At 35.8% G+C, this 21980-nt stretch overlaps 1 protein-coding gene across 2 annotated transcripts in view; it reads right to left on the bottom strand.

Annotated features, from left to right (window-relative positions):
• The window catches only part of CNTN5 (contactin 5), a 590995-nt gene that overhangs the window by 99716 nt on the left and 469299 nt on the right, over positions 1–21980 (bottom strand). For both annotated transcript variants that reach the window (XM_071734290.1, XM_071734300.1), the window contains exons 11-13: positions 19520–19656; positions 17752–17881; positions 15552–15702 (exon numbers count right to left, since the gene is read on the bottom strand). In XM_071734290.1, coding sequence (XP_071590391.1) covers positions 15552–15702; positions 17752–17881; positions 19520–19656 — 418 coding nt within the window. The remainder of the gene's footprint in view (positions 1–15551; positions 15703–17751; positions 17882–19519; positions 19657–21980) is intronic.

Below are 21980 nucleotides of genomic sequence, written 5' to 3'. Positions count from 1 at the left end.
TTAACTGATATGCCTCTCTGAATGGTGGACTTAGCTGTTGAAGTATGAGGAATTTTAATTCCCCACAAATCCTACTTTTCTTCTGGAGGCTTTTCAATCCAGCGGTATCGTGCTGTTTATGGCTGATTGCCATTAAAACCAAGAGTTCATTCTGAAAAGCAACATTTCTGTTGGGATATACACCAGGTAATATAAACACAGAGGGTCTGTTACTTATTTTGTTTTTACCTAGAAAAAATTGTAATAATGATAATGCTCATTACAAGTTTGTTAGAGCAAAATTAGTGCATGGTGTATTTCAACACATAGATTGTTCAGAGTTTACTGATGCATTCAATCAGAACAAGGAGAAATGCTAGAACAAGGAGATAGGCTGAGAGAGATTTGTCTGCAGCTACAGAAATGCTGTTCAAAAAGTATGAACCATTTTGCATAATTTCTCCTGAATCCAGCTATGTTCAAAGGCAAATTAAAGCTACATTAGTGTATTTTTTTTAGCTCTATTTATTGGAAACTTAGCTTACAATATAAGTGATTTCAGTTTCTGGGTTCTCTATATATCTATGTTAAATAGCATGCCATTTTCAATAAATCTATTAGCAGCTTAAAAACACATGACTTTGGCACCTTGTTTTAATTTTCCATGAGAACAGAATTTGCCTTTCTTTTGTAATTATAACTTGAGTTATCCAATATAGAATATAAAAGAAGATATTTAACATCTGAATTATGTTTATTACTTAGATTGTTAAAACACCCACAGTACAGTTTTTACTGCAGAGAAAATATGCCTTTGAAGCAATGTACTGTTTTCTTCAGCTCAATGCCTTTAAAATTCCAAATTGCTTTTCATCAAAAGGCAAACTTTATGCAGAAAGTAAAATTGTGGGATGGAGAAGAGGGAAATCCAGAATGATTTCACTGTTATTTAAGTGCAGGGTTTTGAGCTGAGGCTTCATGTCCTACAGTTTTGTTTGGCTCTTCCATCATCCTGCTGCACAATACTTCGTCTAAATCCGTGTACTGCCTGATGTAGAGTCAGGTCAAATATTTGCCTCCACAGCATGGAGCTATTGCTTGCTTTACAGTAAAGGGATTTCTTTCCTTTCTTCCATGATGAAAGAATTGCAAAGTCTTAGTGTAGCTTGGATTTCCAACATGAGGTAATTATAAAAGGTGTTTGTAGTTCCTTTTTATCTTTTCTTTAGAAATAAGAGGTGGACATGAAATTGAGTGATTAGGAAAGTATTGAGAAAAAAGATGAGAGTATGTTCCCATCCCATGTTAAAGAAATACAGACAATGAAAAAATCAACCATAGAACAAACACAGCACAGTGGGAAGTAGTGGTTATCAGTTCCCACATTCTTTTGGTAGATCTGTCTGGCACCTTCTGGTGGCCTGAATTGCTGGTGATCTTTTTCTTCTGCAAACTTTAATTCTATCACCTAACAGGAGGTTTTTATTTGGGGCTTCTGGCTTCTGGCTAGGGGCTCTCTGTGCTCTCTGTCTTCATGTGCTGTCAAAAAGTGACCTGAACACCTCAGGGAGTGCTTGAGGGGCAGCTTTGTTGTCAGGGTGGAGTGCCACTAATAGAGACCTGGCAGTTGTTAGTGCAGCAGAACATGCAGACTGTGACATATCAAGGAGGAAAGACAGGAGATTGACAGCATCTTCTCAGAGACCCTGAGGAAGAAAAAGCCCAGGCTATGTGAACCAAGAAATGAGGGTCATCTAGAGACTACCCTGAAAGAAAGGAACAGCAAATGAAAACTCTTAATATTGGGGTGACTGGAAAAGTCTAACTTCAGGCAACAGCAATCTTCCTAGATCTTGACCTGTAGATCATTTACACCTTTAGACCTGCAGCTTCATATCAGGCATTGTGCCCTGGGAGCAGCTGAGGAGGACAAAGGCTTGTCAAAGAAGATATCAAAGCCAGCTGACCCAGGGCCAAGAATTTGTGATGAGAGGAAAAGGTGGGTTATCATCACTAGGTGCTTCTTTCGGTGTATGTGAGGAAGTACCTGGTTAAACTATTTGCTTAAAAGGTCTGTAATCAGTTGACTAGAAAGGAGGTACAGTTTCCATCCATGAAAACACTAAAGACTGGACTGGACAAAGTCCTTTGGATCCTGATGCTCTTAGTCCTGTTTTGAGTAGAGAGTTGGACTAGATGGTTTCTAGAAATCCTACCCAATCTCAGTTATTCTATAGCAAACATGCTTACCAGGAACACTGCAATGCAATGTAACAGAACAATGCAAAATAAAAGATGGAAAAGAAAGATAAAGATCAATGAAGCAAAAGGTAATATTTAGTTTATAGTAAGTCTTTACTAATTAGCTCCTTATGGATTCACATTTTGCTTTGGACTGATGATTGTGAAAGGCTTGGATTTGCCATTGCTAGTAGACATAGGTCTGTTCAAAGCAAAGAGGTACCAGAGATGTGGAAAGAAAACTTTAAAAAGTTGCCAATAAAAAAGAGTAGAAAAGTTTATCGTTTATTGGTTTTTAAACCGAATATGTTATCAATAAGCATATGTTATTTGGCCTAGTAATAAAAACAACAGAGGATGTTCTTAAGTTTATGTAGCTACAGTACATCTTCAACAGTAAAGAAAATTTAGGCAGGGGAAAGATGTTATGAAATTGCAAAAATAAGATTATAAGAATGTAAAATTAATACCCAGTCACTAAACAGTCAAAAGTATAAGAGAGAATCCTTTGAATAGTGGTTCTTGCAAAAGAATCAGCAATGCATAGATCTGAGAATGCAGAAAGAGGTTGTTGCTACAAAAATAGCAAAAAAGGGGAAGTGGAAGGGCATTCTACTCCACGGTTTGAGAACTTAGTAGACTGAAAGGTTTAGGGAAGCTACATCAAGCACTCAGCAGGTTTGGAAGGTGCATTTTCTGATGCCTACATTATCATACTTATAACATATCACCTTATTATATTGGTACTATACCATATAATAACTTTTTAAAAATACTAGATGGTGTAATGAGGGGATTTTATGTATTGTGACCTTCAATCACACATATGAAAATAACACTCTTTTCTCATAGGTATTCCTGAGATTTTAACTAGAAACTGTAATTTTTTAATCCTTTAAAAATATTTCAATGGCTTTAGCACAGTTACTTTAATAATACTGTGGTAAAATTCAAATTATACATTTCCTAGCTTTAGGCTGATTATGCCTGCTGTGAACATAGGCAAAGAGATAATAGCCAATGAAAATTATACAAAAAGCATGATAGTGTTTGTGTACTGAGTGTGTACAGAGGCTATGGGGGAGGTGAAGTAAAACAGCATAGCTAAATGACCAAGCAGAAGCCTTAGTACATTTTTAACCATCCTAGTGTGCATTACACTTTTTCTTGTCCCTCTCACTTGCTTTTTTTTAATTTGTTTTAGATACAGTAGCTGTATAGAGCCACTGAAGAGAAAATGAGAAATATAGGAATTTCAGATATGAATATAGAAAACCTACTTTCGTGGAAGCCACTATCAGAGTAATCTCATTTTCACTGATGCTAGTAATTTGCCACAGCAAAATTGGTGGTATACACAACTAGATCATTTTTAGAAATAGTTTATTACACAATAGTGTAATTTACAATTTAAAAGCTGTGATGAATCCTTCTTGTTACTGTTTGCATAAATATTTTGAAATTTTGCTTCTCTATTGTTTATTAAGAAGAAACTTTTAATTTAAAGTTATTTTAAATTAACCCCCTGCCCAAAGAACAATATACTAGCGACAGTGTTAAAAGCAAAGAATGTAACTCAAAATCAATAATAACATGATGCTGATTTGTGTTCCTAATTGCTGTATTACTTAAATATTTTTGTTTTCCTTGCAGATAAATTGATATAAAAATTCCATGAGAAAACATTGCGTATATTTTTTTCACATTGAAACAAATCTGAACCTTCACGACCACAGTCTGATATCTTACAGTACATCTACAGTACTTGCAAAAGTCCAAACATGACAGATATCACTTGTTCTGGCCTAAAGTATACTTTTTTTTTTTTTTTTTTTCTGAGTAAGGTACAGTTTTGTTGCCATATATTGCTTAGAAATACACCACTGAGACTGCTTATACACTATTAAGACTTCTGACTGAATAGTTAAGTTTACGGTACTCTATGTATTGAAATCTGGTCCTAGGGTTAAAAAGAAGCCTGAAAATCATTGATATTGAGAAAAAAAATATATTTTTTTAATCATGACTTTGTGGAGTAATTATAGCTAGTTTTTCTCTAGACTTGATATTTCTCTATTGTTACTAGTCCCACTTGTTTAAATATTTGTGTGCAGTTTAATTTTCTGCAAAGCATATTTAACTTTTAAAATATGTACTTCTTTTCTGGGAAGAAGTAGCAAATAAATACTGACAGTGCATGGGTTTTCAAAACTGGCAGACTGAAGAATGTCAGAACATTCAGAATGTTCTTCTGACAGAATGTCAGAATGTGAGAAAAAATGCCAAATGATGAGGGACAATAGTTCCTGGGAAGCTGGCTCCCACAATACCTTGGAAATTTCTGTAACATTCTGTTTCTTCCTAGTTTAGAAATAGGAGCTTGGTGCCTACAGACTTTAAACATCTGACATCTGTATGGTAACGTGTCACTGAGAGACAGTATTTATTAATTCTCTTGTTACTGCCTCAGTGTGACCACTTCAGTGATCAGGCCCAGAGATTCCAGATGAGGTAAGACTCATGTGCTGCACAACTTATAAATTATAATATATCTACCAGGATAATAAATAGTCAGACTCCTTCCACACAGTGAAGGCAGGCATCACATAAATGTTTCCATCTTTTTAAATGCCATTAGCCTTTAAACCATGGTGGCATCATATGGATAAACTAGAGATGGCTTTTGGCATGCACAGATTTCTAAGACACCTAAGGACTATTTAGAAACAGCTACTTAATTCAGGCTAAAATCCATCTGGAGAATAACTACTTAATAACACAGCTGATTGCATCCCAGTGCAATCCCAGGCAGCTTTACAAGAAAGCTTTTAATTTACTTGTATAGGTAAATCATCTGCTCCAACTAGTGTATAGCACATAAAGGCAGGAAAATATGAGACTTGCTTTGTGTGCTTTCCTGGTCACACCTCTGAGAACCAGTCCATGGCCAGGCAAATCCTTCCAGCACTGCTCTGGCACATGCACATCTGCATCTGGGTGATCTGACAAGAGAAATAATCTAGAAAAGATAGTCCAGGTGAAATAAAAGGGTAATTTTTCACCTGAATCAGATCCCTAAATCTTTTAATTGTAAAGTGAGAGGCCTGAGAGGAGGGAAGGAAATGTCAGCAATTTAACTTTATCACTGAAACCAGACCTGAATGCACCTGTAGGTACAGAAAAACAAGTGTCTTGCCTAAGGTCTATAAAGCAGGAAGCATTTCAGACATGATGGGTACTGGACTGTTTCTCTGTAACAGAACATGAGACAGGATTTAGAGTTGTTTCAGAGTGTGATCAAAACCATTGTGCTGTCCAAATTATGTTGTATAATACAATCAGTTAGTAAAACAGTGCTGCTGATTTTTTTTTTGTGAAGGGATAATCTTAATATTTATTTTTACTATTTAGTCAGTTTATCATTGTTTTCCTTCTCTACTTTATAACCAGATCTCTAAATCCCATTATGAGCCTACCACAGCTAAATTAGATCATGATTTATGCAAAAATTAAAATGAAGTGACTTGTGGTACTCTCTCAGGAAGATAAGAGTGTCTGTCCTGAAGTTTTTCTTTCTTAATGTCCTTAGCATTTTCTCTCTTCAGTACTCTTTGATCATTAAAGTGTCACTTGGGAATCTGGAGATCAGCTGGTGGCATGAATTTGTTTAAATTCCCACTAATTTTAGATGAAATTTCTATTAAGGACAAATTATGCTGAAAGCCATAGTCGGAAGAGCCTTAAGCAACGAAAAGCCTTTAAGCAACTGACGATTTGTCATATTCTGCCTGTGTGGTGCACAAACAGGCATCCATTAATAACAGCAGCAGATAAATGAATAATAGTTAGAACTGGAATTTATTAACTACTTGCTCAACTGATACTTAGTTGAACTGTGTAAGCAGATATTCAAGGCATACACAGAAGATCAAATATCTTGTGGTTGTTAATAACTTAAGAAGGTTGAGCTCTTCAGCTTTTTTCAGTAGGGCTATGAGACATATATATTTTATATCTATCTATCTATATATATAGGATACTTACAAAAAAATCAAGAAATGCAATTGTATTGTAATAACAAAGAACAAGGTCATATAGGGTGGGATTCAGTTCCCCTTGAATCACTGTTGAGTGCCTGAACTGTCTGAAGAGGCCCAAAACATCCATAGAGTAATTATGTGAGCCTTACACTTCGCTGATGAAGCAGCCAGGGGGCTATTGTAGGGAACTGCATATCTGTTTTTATATACTTAAATCCTATTTGAATTGGACACTAGTAAGAATTAAGATTAGTAAAATGGTGGAAAACTTCTTCAAACACCAACCCAATGAGGGAAGAAGGGAATAGTTTTCTAAAATAATGTATACCTATACTGTTATCCAAAACTTCTGTATTAGAATAAATTCTGTATTAGAATCATTCCTGACACATTTGTTGGCCTTTTAAGACAGGGTCATAGCATTAGTGGACAACAGAAGAGGAACTGATGTTATCTACCTGGATTTGTGCAAAGCATTAGACACGGTCCCAAATTAGAAACTGGTCTCCAAATTAGAAACATAGACTTGATGGATCGACCAGCTGGTGGATAAGGAACTGGATGCATGTTTGCACTCCAAGAGTCATGATAACTATTCAATGTCCAAATGCAGATCAGTGATAAGTGGTGCTCCTCAACGGTCAGTACTGGGACCAGTGCCATTTAGTATCTTTGTCAGAGACATGGTTGGTGGGATTCGGTGTACACTCAGCAAGTTTGCTGATGACACCAAGATGTGTGGTGTGGTCAACATGCCCGAGGGATGACATCCAGACCTTGACAGGCATGAGAGGTGTGGCCATGAAGTTCAATAAGGTCAAGGATAAGGTCCTGCGCCTGGGCCAGGGCAATCCCAAGCACACGTACAGGTCAGACAGAGAAGGTATTTAGAACAGCCCTGAGGAGAAGAGTTTGGGGGGTGTTGGTTGATAAGAAGGTCAACATGAGCTGCCAATGTGCACTTGCAGACCAGAAAGTCAACTGTGTCCTGGGATACATCAAAAGAAGTTTTCCCAGCAGGCTGAGGAACATGATTCTTCCCTTCTACTCAGTGCTCATGTGTCACGGTTTAACACTGTCCCGGCAATTAAACCGAGTAACAGATGCTCTCTATTAATCTCTCTCTCCTCCCTGATAAAGAAAGGAGAGAGAATAAGGGAGAGAGACCTATGGGTTGGAAACCAAATTACACAACTTTAACGAAACAGTAATGATAAATAGGAAAAATTGCTAAATATATACAAATATACAGGAAAATGGATACCACATTCCTCCCCCCTCTCCCCCAATAGCTCTCACGTCACCACTGAGGCTGCAGGGCAGCCCTGGGAAAGTCCAGGCTGGACTCCTGGAGTCGGCAGCAGTTGGGAACTGGAAACAGGAACACACAGATTCAGGTTGGCACAGATCAGGACCACAGGCAGACGAACAGACGGAATCCTTCCAGGATGCCGGGTGAAGGAAGGGAAGCAGGAAAGGCAGGAAGGGCAGGCAGCCGGAAGCTGGAAGCAGGAAATCAATGGCTTGGCCCTCGTGATCCCTCAAGTTTATACTGAGGATGACATATATGGGATGGAATACTCTGTTTGGTCAATTCTGGCATCTATCTTGTCCGTTCCTCCCCAAAGGAGGGCTGCAGGTGGGACCTCCTTATCCTCCTGGAGGGTAAAATGTTTTCCTCAGAGCTGAGCAGTGTCCTTGGCTCTGCACACCAATCTCTAGCAGTAACTATAAACATCAAGTGTTATCAGTCCTAGAAACACACACTGTCTGAGAAACTTGCTGTTAATTTCAGCAAGTGCAACTACTTACAAGAGACTTAGCTAAAAGCAAAAGTACAAGACAGAAAATCACCTTTATCCTGGCCCAAACCAGAACATCATGAGACTCCACCTGCAGTCCAGTGTCCACTTCTGGAGTCCCCCATACAAGACTGACATTGAGTTGTTGAAGCCAATTGAGAAGAGGGCCACAGAGATGATCAGAGGGCTGGAGTGTCTCTCTTAGGAAGAGAGGCTCAGAGAGGTGGGGTTGTTCAGCCTGGAGAAGAGACCCTCTGGGGAGACCTTATAGTGGCCCCTCAGCACTTGAAGGGGGCCTTCAAGAAAGCTGGAGAGGGGCTGTTTATGAGGGTAGCCATAGGACAAGGGGTAATGGCTTTAAGCTGGGAGAGATTAGATTTAAGTTGGATATAAGGAAGAAATTCTTTAGTGAGAGGGTGATGAGACACAGGCACAGGTTGTCCAGAAGCTGTGGATATTTCCTTTCTGGAAGTGTTCAAGGTCAGATTTGATGGAGCTTTGAGAAACTTGTTCTAGTGGGAGGTGTCCCTGCCCATGCAAGGATGGGTTAGAAATAGACAACCTTCAAGGCCCTTTCCAGCCCAAACCATGACAGGATTCTATGAAGAATCAATCAGTACTCATCTAAAAAGAGTGAGCACCTAAATAGCTGTATAGCATTATTGAAGTACTGTATTAAAGATAAATAATATTTTGTCCTGAATACTATTTCTAGGAAGGAAGACGGGAATTTCAGTTCAGAGAAATAATTTATAACCTTGTAGATAACAGTTTCCTTGATTATAACCATGGAATTCATTTGGTAGCCAATATCTACAGCATTTAAGTTTAAATACATGCTCATATTAAAAAACTTAACACTTACTAAAAAAAACATTTTATAAAGCTGAATACAAATTTCACAGGCAAATTCAAATATTTTGTTTCTGCTCTCAAACACCTTTTACTTTTCTCTGATTTGTTTCATAGCAGTTGAGCTATAAAACCATTAAAATAGGAACTTACAATGCACACACTGACAGGTTCTTAAATACAGTTGAGTGAAACTGTGATAAGAACCTGTCAAAACTGAAAATGAAGTAGTCTGAGAGACTAGAAGAATATAAAAGCTTATCCATCTCTAAGATTTTGAATGATGATATTTTTAGATTCAAGTTTTCTGTGTTTCCACTAATTGCATAGAGAAGTGTAACAGATAAAATAACTGGGTGCGAAGTACAACTACTTCTTTTGTTCCAAGACTTCGGTATTAACCGGAGGGTAGGTAAAAGGCAATAGTCTCAGTCTTCCCTGTGTCTCTGTCTAGCAACACTGCAGCAATTCTATATTAGTATTTGGAATTTAATGTCCCCATAGGAGACCGCATTCATTTCTCTGGCTTCTTTCACAGCTACTGGCTGTTGGAGAAGCATAACTGAAAGAACAGAAAATGATGCAAACTTTAGTAAAGGCAACATTTCAGCAGCTTCAATTCATTCCCTTTTGTATTATGCTACACACAGCTTGAACACTTTGTCCCCTCCAGAGGATTTATTCATCATTTAGTACTTATAGCTGATGATTCTCACTTAATGGGAACTGTTTAGTGTTTTCCTGCCTTTATAGGTCAATGTGCAGCTTGACATTTTGTATCCATGTGAGTATGAAGGCAAAATTCCCTCATTTCTCCATGTTTTCAATGCCTGATAGCTTCACATTTCAGTATCCTCTCAGTTTATTTATGATATGTAAAGACTGACTGTCAAAGCATTTGCTATTAATACCAAAAACTTCCTTGTTCCATGTGCACTTCCTAGAGGCTTCTCTATAGCAGCAACTCAGTCCCAGTGACCTCACATGAGGCACATAGAAACTAAAGAACATGTTAAGCAGACACTAACTTTTCTACATGGAAATACACAGCAGGCAGGTTTTGTATGAGTGAGCAACATTTCCAGCGTACGCTTTTTGGAAGCCAAGAAGGCTTGGGGCAGATCTGAATGGAGAATTTCAGAAGCATTGATTTTGATTCATTATATGGCCATATTTATGAAACAGATCAGAGCCTCCCAGCTGATTGACACACTGATCAAATGATATGCACACTGATGGGAGGAAGTAAGCAGGCAGAGCCAGGCTATTCTCAGCCAAGTCCAGTGACAGGACAAGAGGCGACAGGCAAAAACTGAAATGCAGGAAATTCCATTTAAACATCAGTTACATTTAAACATAAGAACATCTTTCTTTTTTACTCAAAGAATGATTAGCTGGAATAGGAACAATTTTCCCAGAAAGGCTTGTTGTCTCTATCCTTGGATATTCTCAAAACCTTACTAGGTTTGACCTTGAGCAACCTGTTCTAGCTGACCTTGTTACGAGCAGGGATTGGAACAGGTCATATCCAGATCTCGTTGCCACTTTCACCTGTTCATTGATTCCTTGATACCATCAAGGAGGAAATGGAACAAAAGGTTTTTACCCACTTGTAATCAATAGAAAAACAACTGTGGTGTTTTTTGCAAGAGAGATGTTGAGGTTTGTGTTCTGGCCAAACCCAGACCAGTCTATTGCATTTAAATGCTCTAAGAATTCCCTCTGATGCTTAACCTGCAAAAAGTTTTCTTCACCTTATCTCCAGAGCTCCTTCAAACAGCAGTGGAATGAAGGAAATTAATTGGTCCATAGGAAAAGTGTCTGAGTTGAAGTGGCAGGTGAAGTATTTTTACCCTTTATTTTCCTTGTGGAAATGCTTAATATATTTAGGTCCTCAGGCAAAGTTAAGCTTGGACCTAAATGAATGAATATGAACAATTATACAATGACCACAGAGAGACCCACTGTTGTTCTGCTCATGGTAATCTATTATGAAAATGACCTTGAGAAAGTGTTAATGTTTTTCTTCAAAGCTTGTTCTGTCAAGTGAAGAATAAAGATTAGACTGTGCCACAATGGCAGGAAGGAGGTGATAAACGTAGAACTATAATACCAATATATGGAGATATATTTAGATATCACTGTATTTAGATTTTTTTAGATTAAATATTTACAGGCACATAAATTGAGACATCCATGAAAGTTATAAAGCAAATATTATTATTTAAGAAGCTTCAAAAGGAAAAGGAACAAAAGCAAAAAGCACAAAATTGGCATTATAAAATTCCTACTTCCTCAGTTACCTGTTTGTAGTTTAAATTGTGCTATTTTTTATTTCTTGGGGTCTGAATGGAGAAGAAAATACAAGGACTGAAAAGAACTCTTTGCACTGCTAGAGTGCTTTTGAATTATTTTTTTTTTAGCTGTAATTATTGGATATGTAATGGAAATAATGATCTAGAGTGAAATTCAATATAAGTTTAATAAGAATAATATTTTAGATGTAGGAGAAAGAACAAAAACAGATGAACAAAGACTTATAATGCTTTTTAATACCTATAACTCCTCAAGCATATCTGTTTAAACATCAGCCATAGTCAATACTACAGGGCAATTTAGACAGGAAAAGTGGGTGATTTTCTTGAAGTGATAAAACAGATTACAGCTCATGGAGTAGTGGCTTACAAAAATTTATGCAGTAGCAAATCATTAGAAAATACCTGCAATTTACAGAAGTCTGAACAAAGGAACTAAAAGAATTTTAAAATTAAATTTATTCACAATTAATTAAATAATGTATTTTACTAACATTACTCGTTTTTTGCATTGATGTAACTGACAGCAAATTCCAGTCTATTCAAATGTGTATTATAAAATTTATCTAATATGATAATATTAAGGTTAACAAATGTCATTCTCCCCCCCCCATCTTTTAATTTTGTATATAAGTTTAAAAAAAGTTTCATTAGAAATAGGCTCCTGAGTGGCTTCCTGAACTGAATAGTCTGGCTCCAGGTCTTGTTTAGAAGCTAATGCTAAAATACTAAATGTAGGTTTTATTACACAGATGGGAATTATCTAACTGGCATATTTCTGAAAATTACCAAAAATGTTTGTTAATCACTGTACTTTTGCCCAAGGGCCCAGTTCTTCCTATTTAAGACTTAAATCAAAGTTCCAGCCATATATTTTATCAGAAATCAAAGCATAAAATTATTGTTTATCACAATATAATCCACTTATCTATATAAAAAATACTTACAAACTAAAAGATTCAAAAGTGCTTTATAAAATTCTTATAGATCGAAAACCTCAAATTTCAAATCAATAACCAGAGCATGGATTATCACAGGCTACAGAGTCCTCTATTAGCCTAAGAGACAACAGAGTCCAGAGGCAAATGGTTAGTAGATAGTTAACAATTTTAATTATTGTGAGATGTCTAATGAAAATATGAACCTTAAGGATGTTTCTCTGCTTACAAAAGTCCCACTCATGTGGTGCTCAAGTGTGTTGTAAATCAAAAAAAGATGTGTAACTATAGCTTTTTTTTCTCCCCTCTTAACTCGTAGGTAAAAATGTTGATGTGCTGTTGATCAGCCTGGAGAAAACAAGGCTCTGGGGAGATGTAATAGCAACCTTCTGGTATCTGAAGGGGGCCTAGAGGAAGGCTGGAGAGGGACTGTTTGCCAGGGCTGGTAGTAATAGGACAAGGGTCAGTGGTTTTAAATTAGAGAAGATTAGATTTATATTGGATATTAGGGAAAAGTTATTTACTATTAGAGTAATGGAACAATGGAACAGGTTGCCCAGAGAGGTAGTTGAGGCCTCATCCCTGGAGATATTCAATGTGAGGTTTGACAAGGCTCTGAGAAAATTGATCTAGTTGAGGGTGTCCCTGCTTACTGGAGGGGGGTTGGACAGGATGACCCTTAGAGGTCCCTTCCAACCCAAATTATTCTGTGATTTTACAATTCTATGAATATTCTAGTTTTCTTGCTTCATTTTATAGACTTGCCACTCATTCAATTTGAAAGAGATGTTATAATATACACATGCCTTTCAAATGGAATAGAATGATCAGACTGCTCAGAATGATAGCTCTGAGCAAACCTAGCATAGATTGTGAATATGAAGGCCTTGTGCTGGATAATTTGTTCAAAGGTAAAAAAAGAAAATGAGATGGAGCTCTTCAAGACTCTTTCAGCTCTTAAGTGAGTGGCTTTAGCCTTTTGACAAAATATGAATCATTTTAGTCTTTCAGAATGCATGCAATTTCAGGAGCTAGGGTCAGTCTGACTACAGAACTGCAGAGAACTGTTCCCAGCCATGAGTTTCACAGGAACAACATCATCCTACTCAGTTACAGTGGAAATGTCACTTTAGGCATTTCTGTCAACCAACTTGTGGTTGTATGGAAGAACACTCAAGGAGACAATACAGCTTGGAAAAGGTGGATTAGATGATAGCAGATCCCCTAGTCAAATGGAATTCCTTCTTCACAGAGGGGAAAGTCTATTTTGTATTCAGTCTTTTCTAACAAGTGTGACTAAATGGAGTGAATTGCTTTTCTGGGCTGGCAGATTTAGCAAAAATAAAACACAATATGCACTTGATTACAGGTACTCCAAAAGAGTAATAAAGTACAGCAGAAGAGAAAAAAATACATTCTGTTGTTCTGTCCTTGCCCATCCTTATTATTTAATCAGAATTTTTTTTTCTTTTAATCTTTTATGATTTCACATTCATGTAAACACATTACATGACAGGTTCTAATTGTTTTTAACTAGGATTTTTTATCAGCAGTCTGTGAACAAAGCCCATTTTTAAAGTATTCATATGTGTTCATCATGTCAGATTCCTTTTTTTTTTTTTTTTTTAAATGTTGTACACAGTTCCCTTACAATGGTTCTTTCTCAGAGTACCCAAAACACTCATGCTACCTCAGTGGATTTACACTTCCTTTCAAAAAATAAAGATAGGATTCCTCATCTTCTCTTCAAACAGACTCTATTTTTGGTGTTTAAAGCGTAGTATACATAGAGTTAAAACTCTACATACATTATAAATTTGCAATTAGATAAATATATTCCCCTCACCCCCAGCTCTCTATAAACACTAGAACTAAGGGAACTGGTATGAATAACACAAGATACTCTCTGAAGAGCTGACTAAAATTAAGTTGAACACAACTTAAATCTTTCAAAGATTTGAAATAGTTCAATCGACTTTTCATCTTCCATGTTTCATCGTTTCCCATTCCAAGCCTTTGTCAAAATTCGCAAATATCAAAAGCTGTGAAAACAAAAAATGTACCTGCAGATCTTATTTGTATGAGATTTTAACTTCACAGTTAGTTCATATTTGGATAGACATCAAGTAATTTCCAAAATGCTTTACTGGACATAGATTAAAATGTGATTTACATGTGGCAGTCAGAGAAACCATAGTGACATTTATAGAGATGAGAGGAAAAGTTCAGGTAGTTAAAACAGTTAACTCTGTATCTACAAAACAGAAGCATCAGTCATATCATTTTATACTTGCAGCATTCTGAAAATATTGATCTGTCATATCTTGTCAATAAATACTGTACAACTCATACCGGTTAGTAAAATTTTGTATATAATGTTGTTTATAATGCTCTGCCTTACCAAAATAACCAATATGGCATTAAAAGTTACTAATCTTTCTTTTTTAGAACAAAAGAAATGCCATGAGATGAAAATAAAAGTCATGTGAATGAAATGGGGTTTTCATCTAATGAGGACATATATATATATATAATATATATATGCTCTAATGCCTTCATCAGTATAGCACAAATGAAGAAAAACATCCTTGCTTTTGTCTTTTTTGACTAATGCCTTACAAGTCAGTTTCAGTGGTTCATTCAGATACATTTCCAAAAAGGAGATAAGATTGCTCTGTGTACTTAAAGACCATGTGCAGTGTGGCAAAACTGTACAGTGTACATTCAATCTGATAAAAGTGCAATTACAGCTGGAATTCAACTTGCAGTGCTTAAAATATGTTCAATGTACAGAGTGGGACACAACTATTTAATCAAGCATATAATGTTAAACAGATGTGCACTTGAATACAGAAATTAGTTGTATAATTAAAGCCCATAATGGAATTGTATTTTTCAGCTCTGAATCATTTAAAGCTATTCTTAGGCAGAATTCCATTGTGATCAAGCTACCAATCTGCCTTATTAAAATTAGTTAAAATAAATAAGAAGATCTGATATCTTATGTGGTCCTGACTACTTCAAACTCAATGTTTTTAATAAACGAAATATATAAATTAAAATTAAAAATATATAAATTAAAATTATATATATAAGTACATAAAATATATCAAATAAATAAAAATTAGTAACTGAAAATAGAGGAAAAAAGAGAAAAATAATAACTTCTTTTCATCTGTCTGCATCTCCAAACAATTTTAAGATTTTTCATTTCAATACTGTGGAAACAATAATGTTACTCCTGTCAGACAAATCAGCTTGACAAAATAATTAAGCCATGCACGTGCTAATGTATTCATGGTCTTACCACTTGTTTGATTTTCATACCATATCACAGAATGAAACATTCAAATGTCATCTTTAGTTTACAAACAGGATTCTGACCTCTTATTTTCCCTTAAGGCTTTATCCCCTTTCTTCCAAGTGATAGTTGGCTTTGGAGAGGCTTGGGGCTTGCAATCAATGGTGACTTCTTGGCCCTTGGTAATAATTATTGTTTTCCTCATTTGATTTAGTGGGAAAGTGGGAGCTGAAGCTGTGAAAAAAAAACCAAAAACCATTTACTTTACAGAGAGCAATCACAGTGTCCTGTTTCATTACATTCTATTAGATTTGGTTTTCAGGACAGAATCACCATTTTTGGCTAGTAAATTATTATACTTCAGGTTAAACGGAATTTTTAAAAATATTTGAATTCAATAGGCAAAACTAAAGGGCAGATCTATAACTTAATCCAGTTATGAATCAGTGGCTTTTCCTTCATGTCAACATATGACAGACAATGTTTGTGAAATCCAACAGATTTAGAAATTAAATACTACAGTAGACTTAACTACACCTTTTCTAATTAATTTTTTTTTTTCATAGAGAATTTTTTAGAAATAACTAGTTCAAAATGAAAAGGAGTTTAAATTCCACAGCTATGCAAAATGCTCTCACTGGACTTAATTCTTACACTATTAATTCTTAAACTAATTTTGCAAAACTGAAGCACACCCACTATCTCAGCTACACATATAGGGACATATTACACTCCATTGCCTCTAATATATAGGAATTTCCTATCATAATTTTTGGCAATTTTCATACTGGTGCTATTTATATGGACAATTTATTCTGTTCGTTTCCCTTTAATAATCCAGAAAATTAAACACAACTGCCTCTTTAGTGCAACATTATGGTTAAAATTTAACAGGGGTACAATTTCTTGAGTGACAAAATGAAAGGTTGCTATTACTGCAGCAGCATATAATGGCCATTTCTTATATTAGAGAATATCATAAAAAATGTACAACTACCTGATATAATAGGTATACCTATTGTATAGAAGATATAAAAACTGGAGCATGAGAACATTGTAACCAAGAGGGATCTCTTTGCTGACTGAATGACAAATGACAAAGAAGATGATGAAAAGAGGGCAACTTGAGTTTGAATTGATGGCTAGACAGAAATACTTTGAAGAGCTATCAGTGAACTTCTAATGTTGGCCAGCTAAGACATAGTAGAAATGTACTAGATGGGTTATTCTTCAGAGCAATCAAATCTTAGCTCAAATATAGTCCAATATTTCAGTAACTTCAGCTTTATTACTATTTTGACTGCGAGTTTACATGAATGATTCCCAAGTAAAAGTTTTGAAATTTGCAAGGTCTGAGCAGTGCAGAGATCTTTTATCTCTGATGTGGCCATTGAATTACTTTGACAGACACCTGTCTTCCTGGGATACCATCCTCTAATAAAAAGTCATGAGACTCTTACAAGTCTGTCTAACTCAACTCTGTAGAAGTCCTTTTATCACTATTGGCTCATTGTGCATTGTCACAATTTGCTTTTGACAAAAAATACAGTATTGGGAAGACATGCTTCAGGTCTAATTTCATTAACTGCCCACTTCAACTTTTGAATAATGAATTTTTATTTTTTTTTTCCACTCTTCAATCAGTTCTGATGATTTCCTAGGAAATTTTTACACCTTTAAAATTAAGATCATGCTTAATTACCTTTGAATAATGTCAGTCGTATTATTTTCATAAGCGTAGATTTGAAAAGTTGCCTGCATGACTAAGATAAAAAGGTCTAATCTTCTTCATTATAAGTGCAAATTTATTATTTTAAAGGTCCACTATTAGAAAATAATTACTGCAGAGGAGGCACATTAATAGCCTTTTATGGAAATGTGTACTTCATGAGGCTGTATAATGACTAATTGTATAAATATTGATTTAATTTTGCAGAGTCCAAAACATTCTTACTTTCTCCAAGCCTCTTCTGCACTTAGTTTTAAAGGAGTAAAAAGCTATTTTTCTATGTATTTGCACTGAAGTAGCCATATATGAGAAATTATCAAAAATGAGTCAGTAATTTATGAAAAAAAATATTCAGGTAACCAAAGTACTTGTGCTCTATTGGGCAACAAAAGAACCACTCACACATGCATAATAATATGAAAAATTAACCTGCTTTTATCTGCTCTGCTAAGGTTGGACTACCAGAAGCTTTTTCTTATCAGAACAGACCAAGAATACATTTAATTAACAAAGGGGAAAAAAGGAGCAGTCTATTCTTTTTCTGTGATACTCACCTAAAATCTTCAGCTCAGCACTGGCATAAGTGGTGCCATACTTATTTTCTGCTAAGCATTGATACATTCCAGCATCTGAGAGATTCACACTGTGGATCATCAAGACACCATTAACCATCTCAATTCTGCTCTGTAATGGAATATAAAAAAAACCAAAACAACAACCTTCTATAAAAGCAAATAGGCACTGGAAATTTGCTGTGCTATTAGCTTAAGGCAAAGGGATAAAAGACATAAAGCTGAAATAAAACTGAACAAGAAATATCCTTAGGCTTTTTTCTTTATATATAAGGAATGTCAAGAAAAAAGAAATGGGTGAGGGCAGAAAAAACTCCCCGAATATTTAAAAGTGCAAATATTTTTTCAGTGTAGGTTCACTGTCTCCATGTCTTGTTTTGTCTGATTGCTTATTTGTCTTTTACCCTTGCATGGTTTTCACAACCAGTTTATCATGGGAACTTTTAGGAGTCAAGAAGTCTGTTGCAAATGTGATGTGTCTGATAATCATCACATCTCTAGCAAATGTTTGGTTTCAGTCATGATATTATTTTCATAAGCGTAGATATGAAAAGTTGCCTGCATGACTGAGATAAAAAGGTCTAATTGTCTTCATTATAAGTGTAAATTTATTATTTTAAAGGCCCACAATTAGAAAATAATTATTACAGAGGAGGCGCATTAAGAGCTGTTTATGGGGATGTGTACTTCATGAATCTGTGTAATGACTAATTTGAACGGCTATAAAACATCTCTAGGTTTCATTATTACAGTTTTAGGTTTAATTAAAAATTGATAAAGAAAACAGTGAAAATACAGATGAAATAATGAAAGAAGTTCTCTCTGTTGTAATCTCCAGTTTAAACTGAAATGGTTTTGACATTTTAGAGACTGGTGCAACTAATGTTTTAGAAAATCAGAAAACCAAAATGTGTAGATATTAAAATTGCTTCAGTTTCAGGATTAATAGCTCCATCTAAAAAAGGTAGAAATGGATAAAGTAAAGGCATAATTTATTTTCAATGTCTCACAGCTTTAATAATAAACTGTGTTTATGTTTCTTTTCTGATTGTGTAACTGGTTGCTGTTCACAGATAGAGGTGACATTCACTAAAAAGGAAGACATTACGGCTTTCCTCCATTCTGTGAAGTGATTTACAAATAGAGACATTTTCTTACAGAAATGAAAAGCTCTATTCTTATCTGGAAAACTGCATGATATAAATTTACAGTTAATTTTTTTTTTTATTATTTTAAATAACTTACGAGTATGAAAATGGAAAGGTGTTAGAAAAAAGCCCACATGATGTAGGCTAACATACTGGTGACTGAGACAGAGCAAAGTGAAATAAAAGACAGGCCATGCCATGAGCAGTCTTTTAAAAGACCTGGATCTAATTCTAAAGCTTATCAAGTAACTGTAGTTAAAGACTAAACATTCTGGAAGTCTTATATTGAGCATTATAATAGTCTTGATGGTGAATGATTTTACATGCAGAAACGTATGGATTTGAAAACCCACAAAACTATAATACTCATTGTACTTCTTAAACTAGCCTTCAAGTGTTTTGAAGAGCATTATTATATACAAATAAATGCTTAAATAGTGTAGAATAACATTGGGTAAATATGAAAGAATCTGATAAAGCAAATACAGCACTTCTCTGAGATTGTTATAATTTTATATATATTTTCAGTACTTTCGTCAACTAATTTTATCTGAATGAAAAGAGAAACATGCAACATACTGGTGACTCCTCATCTAATGTACCTGTGGCCAGAGAGGAACTCCATTTTTCAGCCAACGGTATGTGGGCCTTGGCTTTCCAGTGGCTTTGCATTCCCACCTGAGCTGATCTCCACTGTCTAACTGAGTATCATTGAGTTTCTCCACCCAATGTGGGTAAGCTGCAAGAAAAAAATACATGCTGTATGTAAATTTTATAAACTGATAAGTCTCTAAATAGCTTAAATTATGTCCTTTACAAAGCTTAGTTTACTCTCCAAAAGAAGGGTGATTTTAAAAAAAGAACCATAAGAGTAATAAAATTAATAACATTTACAAATTGAGAAGGAATGATGTAATGACACCATGCAATGAGCAATATCATGACCAAAACCAGAAATCTACCTGAATCAATGAAGCCCAAGGGTTTAAATTACATTACTATGCATTTATGTATTCATTAGTAGTGATTTTAAGAGTATTTGCTTGGAAATAACAATAGAGTGACTAGAGACTTTTCAGACCTAAGGCATTCAAATATTGGTAAGAAAGTCAATCATGACAGACTTTGTTTCATGTAGTTTACTCAGTTTACCAGGAAATCATGATTTATGATTTAGAGCTAGGAATGACTGGGTATTTGGTAAGCCCTTTGCACATATGTTTGAATTTAATTCATATTTCAGTGTTTTTCATGTTTTTAACTGAAGAATGTAAAACTTTTCCAGCATCCATCAGCAACATAAATTACACAAAATTGATGTAAACACAGTATTTTTATAAAGGTAGTCAGTTGTTAGGTGTATATATGATCAGTAGTACCTAAATTTAATGTAATTTTTAATGTAATGTAATACGTTAAAAACAAGGACCATCTTTTTTGCAGAGAATCACAGAATGGTTTGGGCTAGAAGGGACCTTAAAGTTCATCTGGCTCCAACCACTCTGTCATAGGGAGAAACACATCCCACTAGACCATGCAGCCTGGCCTTGAACACTAGGGATGAGGCATCCACAACTTCCCTGGGCAACCTGTACCATTATTCAGTTCTGGTCCCTGATATGCAAATCAAATGCCACCGGGCTGGAGAGAGGGAAGAGAAAGGTCACAAAAATTACCACAGCACTGGGAAGCTAGGAAAGGCTGAGAGAACTGGGTTTGTTCAGCTGGAGAAAAGGAGGCTTAGAGGAGACTCAGCACCATGTTCCAGAATTTAAAGGGTGGCTGCAAAGGTGGAGACTCCTTTTCTACAAGGAGTCACATGGAAATGATGAAGGGTGATTGGTACAAGTTACTCCTGGGAGGTTCTGATTAGACACAAACAGGAATGTTTTTCACAATGAGAAAAATGATCCATTGGAATAATCTGCCCAGGGAAGTGGTGGATCCCCCAAAATTGGTCACTTTTAAGATTTGGCTGGGCAGGATGCTGGGCCATCTCGAATGGACAGTATTTTTCCATGAAAGTTTGGATCAGATGATCTTTGAAGTTCCTTTGAGCCTTGCATTCTATGATTCTACAATTCTCTGTTCAACCCACAATTGTGGTTGGTATTGCCCTGGCACATGTTCAAGACCTTGCACTTGGCCTTATTGAACTTCATGGTTTTAGGTTCACCTCTCCAGCCTTTTAAGGTCCCTCCAATCAGACAGCTATATGTACAATCTTATATAGAATCTTATGATTTGGAAAAGTTTTATGATTCAGTGAGGAATTGAGCATTCATCTGCAGAAACAGAAATGAATGCTTAGAAACCATCTTTTGGCCTTTCATACTGCAGCCTTATTAATTTGTATAGCAAAGAGAATGATAGATTAAATTAATTAACTTAGTGATATCAAATGTTGTTTTGTTGGGTTTTTCTGTTTGTTCATTTGTTTCCAAGTAGTAGAGAAAAAGTAGCTGAAAGGCCTTCACTGCTAAAAGAATGTGAAATTCATCTGCTTGGTATGAATAGAAGTCCAGAGCTGTCACAACAAAGTCTCTGCTTCAAACACTGGAAAATTGATAATGTACCTAAACACGGGGAACTGAGTTTAAAAATAAATCTTTGAACCTAGCTGGCATTTGACAGGTCATCAATCAAAGGTGTGAGAAGATATGAAAAAGGCATGACAGGTGACTAACTGCTTCTAGCTTACATCTCATGTATGGATGATAAAGACTGTGAACAAGGTCTTGATCATTCCTAAGCAGAGAATAGTCTGCCTCAGAGTCCCTGACCAGACAGTTGTCAGCAGACAGAAAATGTCAGAAAAAAAATCACTCATTTCTCCTTAAGTAGAGGAAGATGCGGTAAGATTGGCCCAACCTCAATCTCTAATCCAACACCAAAACCATCTGCTCCTTATTCTTCCATGACATGTGTTGTCATGTAAAGCAACACATGACATACTCTGGATGTGTTCTGCTGCACTGAATCACTTGATTCTTCTGTTGCATCAAAGTGTCCCATGAAATCTCCAGAAGCATCTTGTGGGGCTCCCTGCTCACTTACTAATTG

This window comes from Heliangelus exortis, chromosome 1, assembly GCF_036169615.1.
Source record: "Heliangelus exortis chromosome 1, bHelExo1.hap1, whole genome shotgun sequence".
Classification (NCBI taxonomy): Eukaryota; Metazoa; Chordata; class Aves; order Apodiformes; family Trochilidae; genus Heliangelus; species Heliangelus exortis.
The sequence above is the reverse complement of the archived record's forward strand: the minus strand, read 5'-3'. Positions and strand labels throughout refer to the sequence as shown.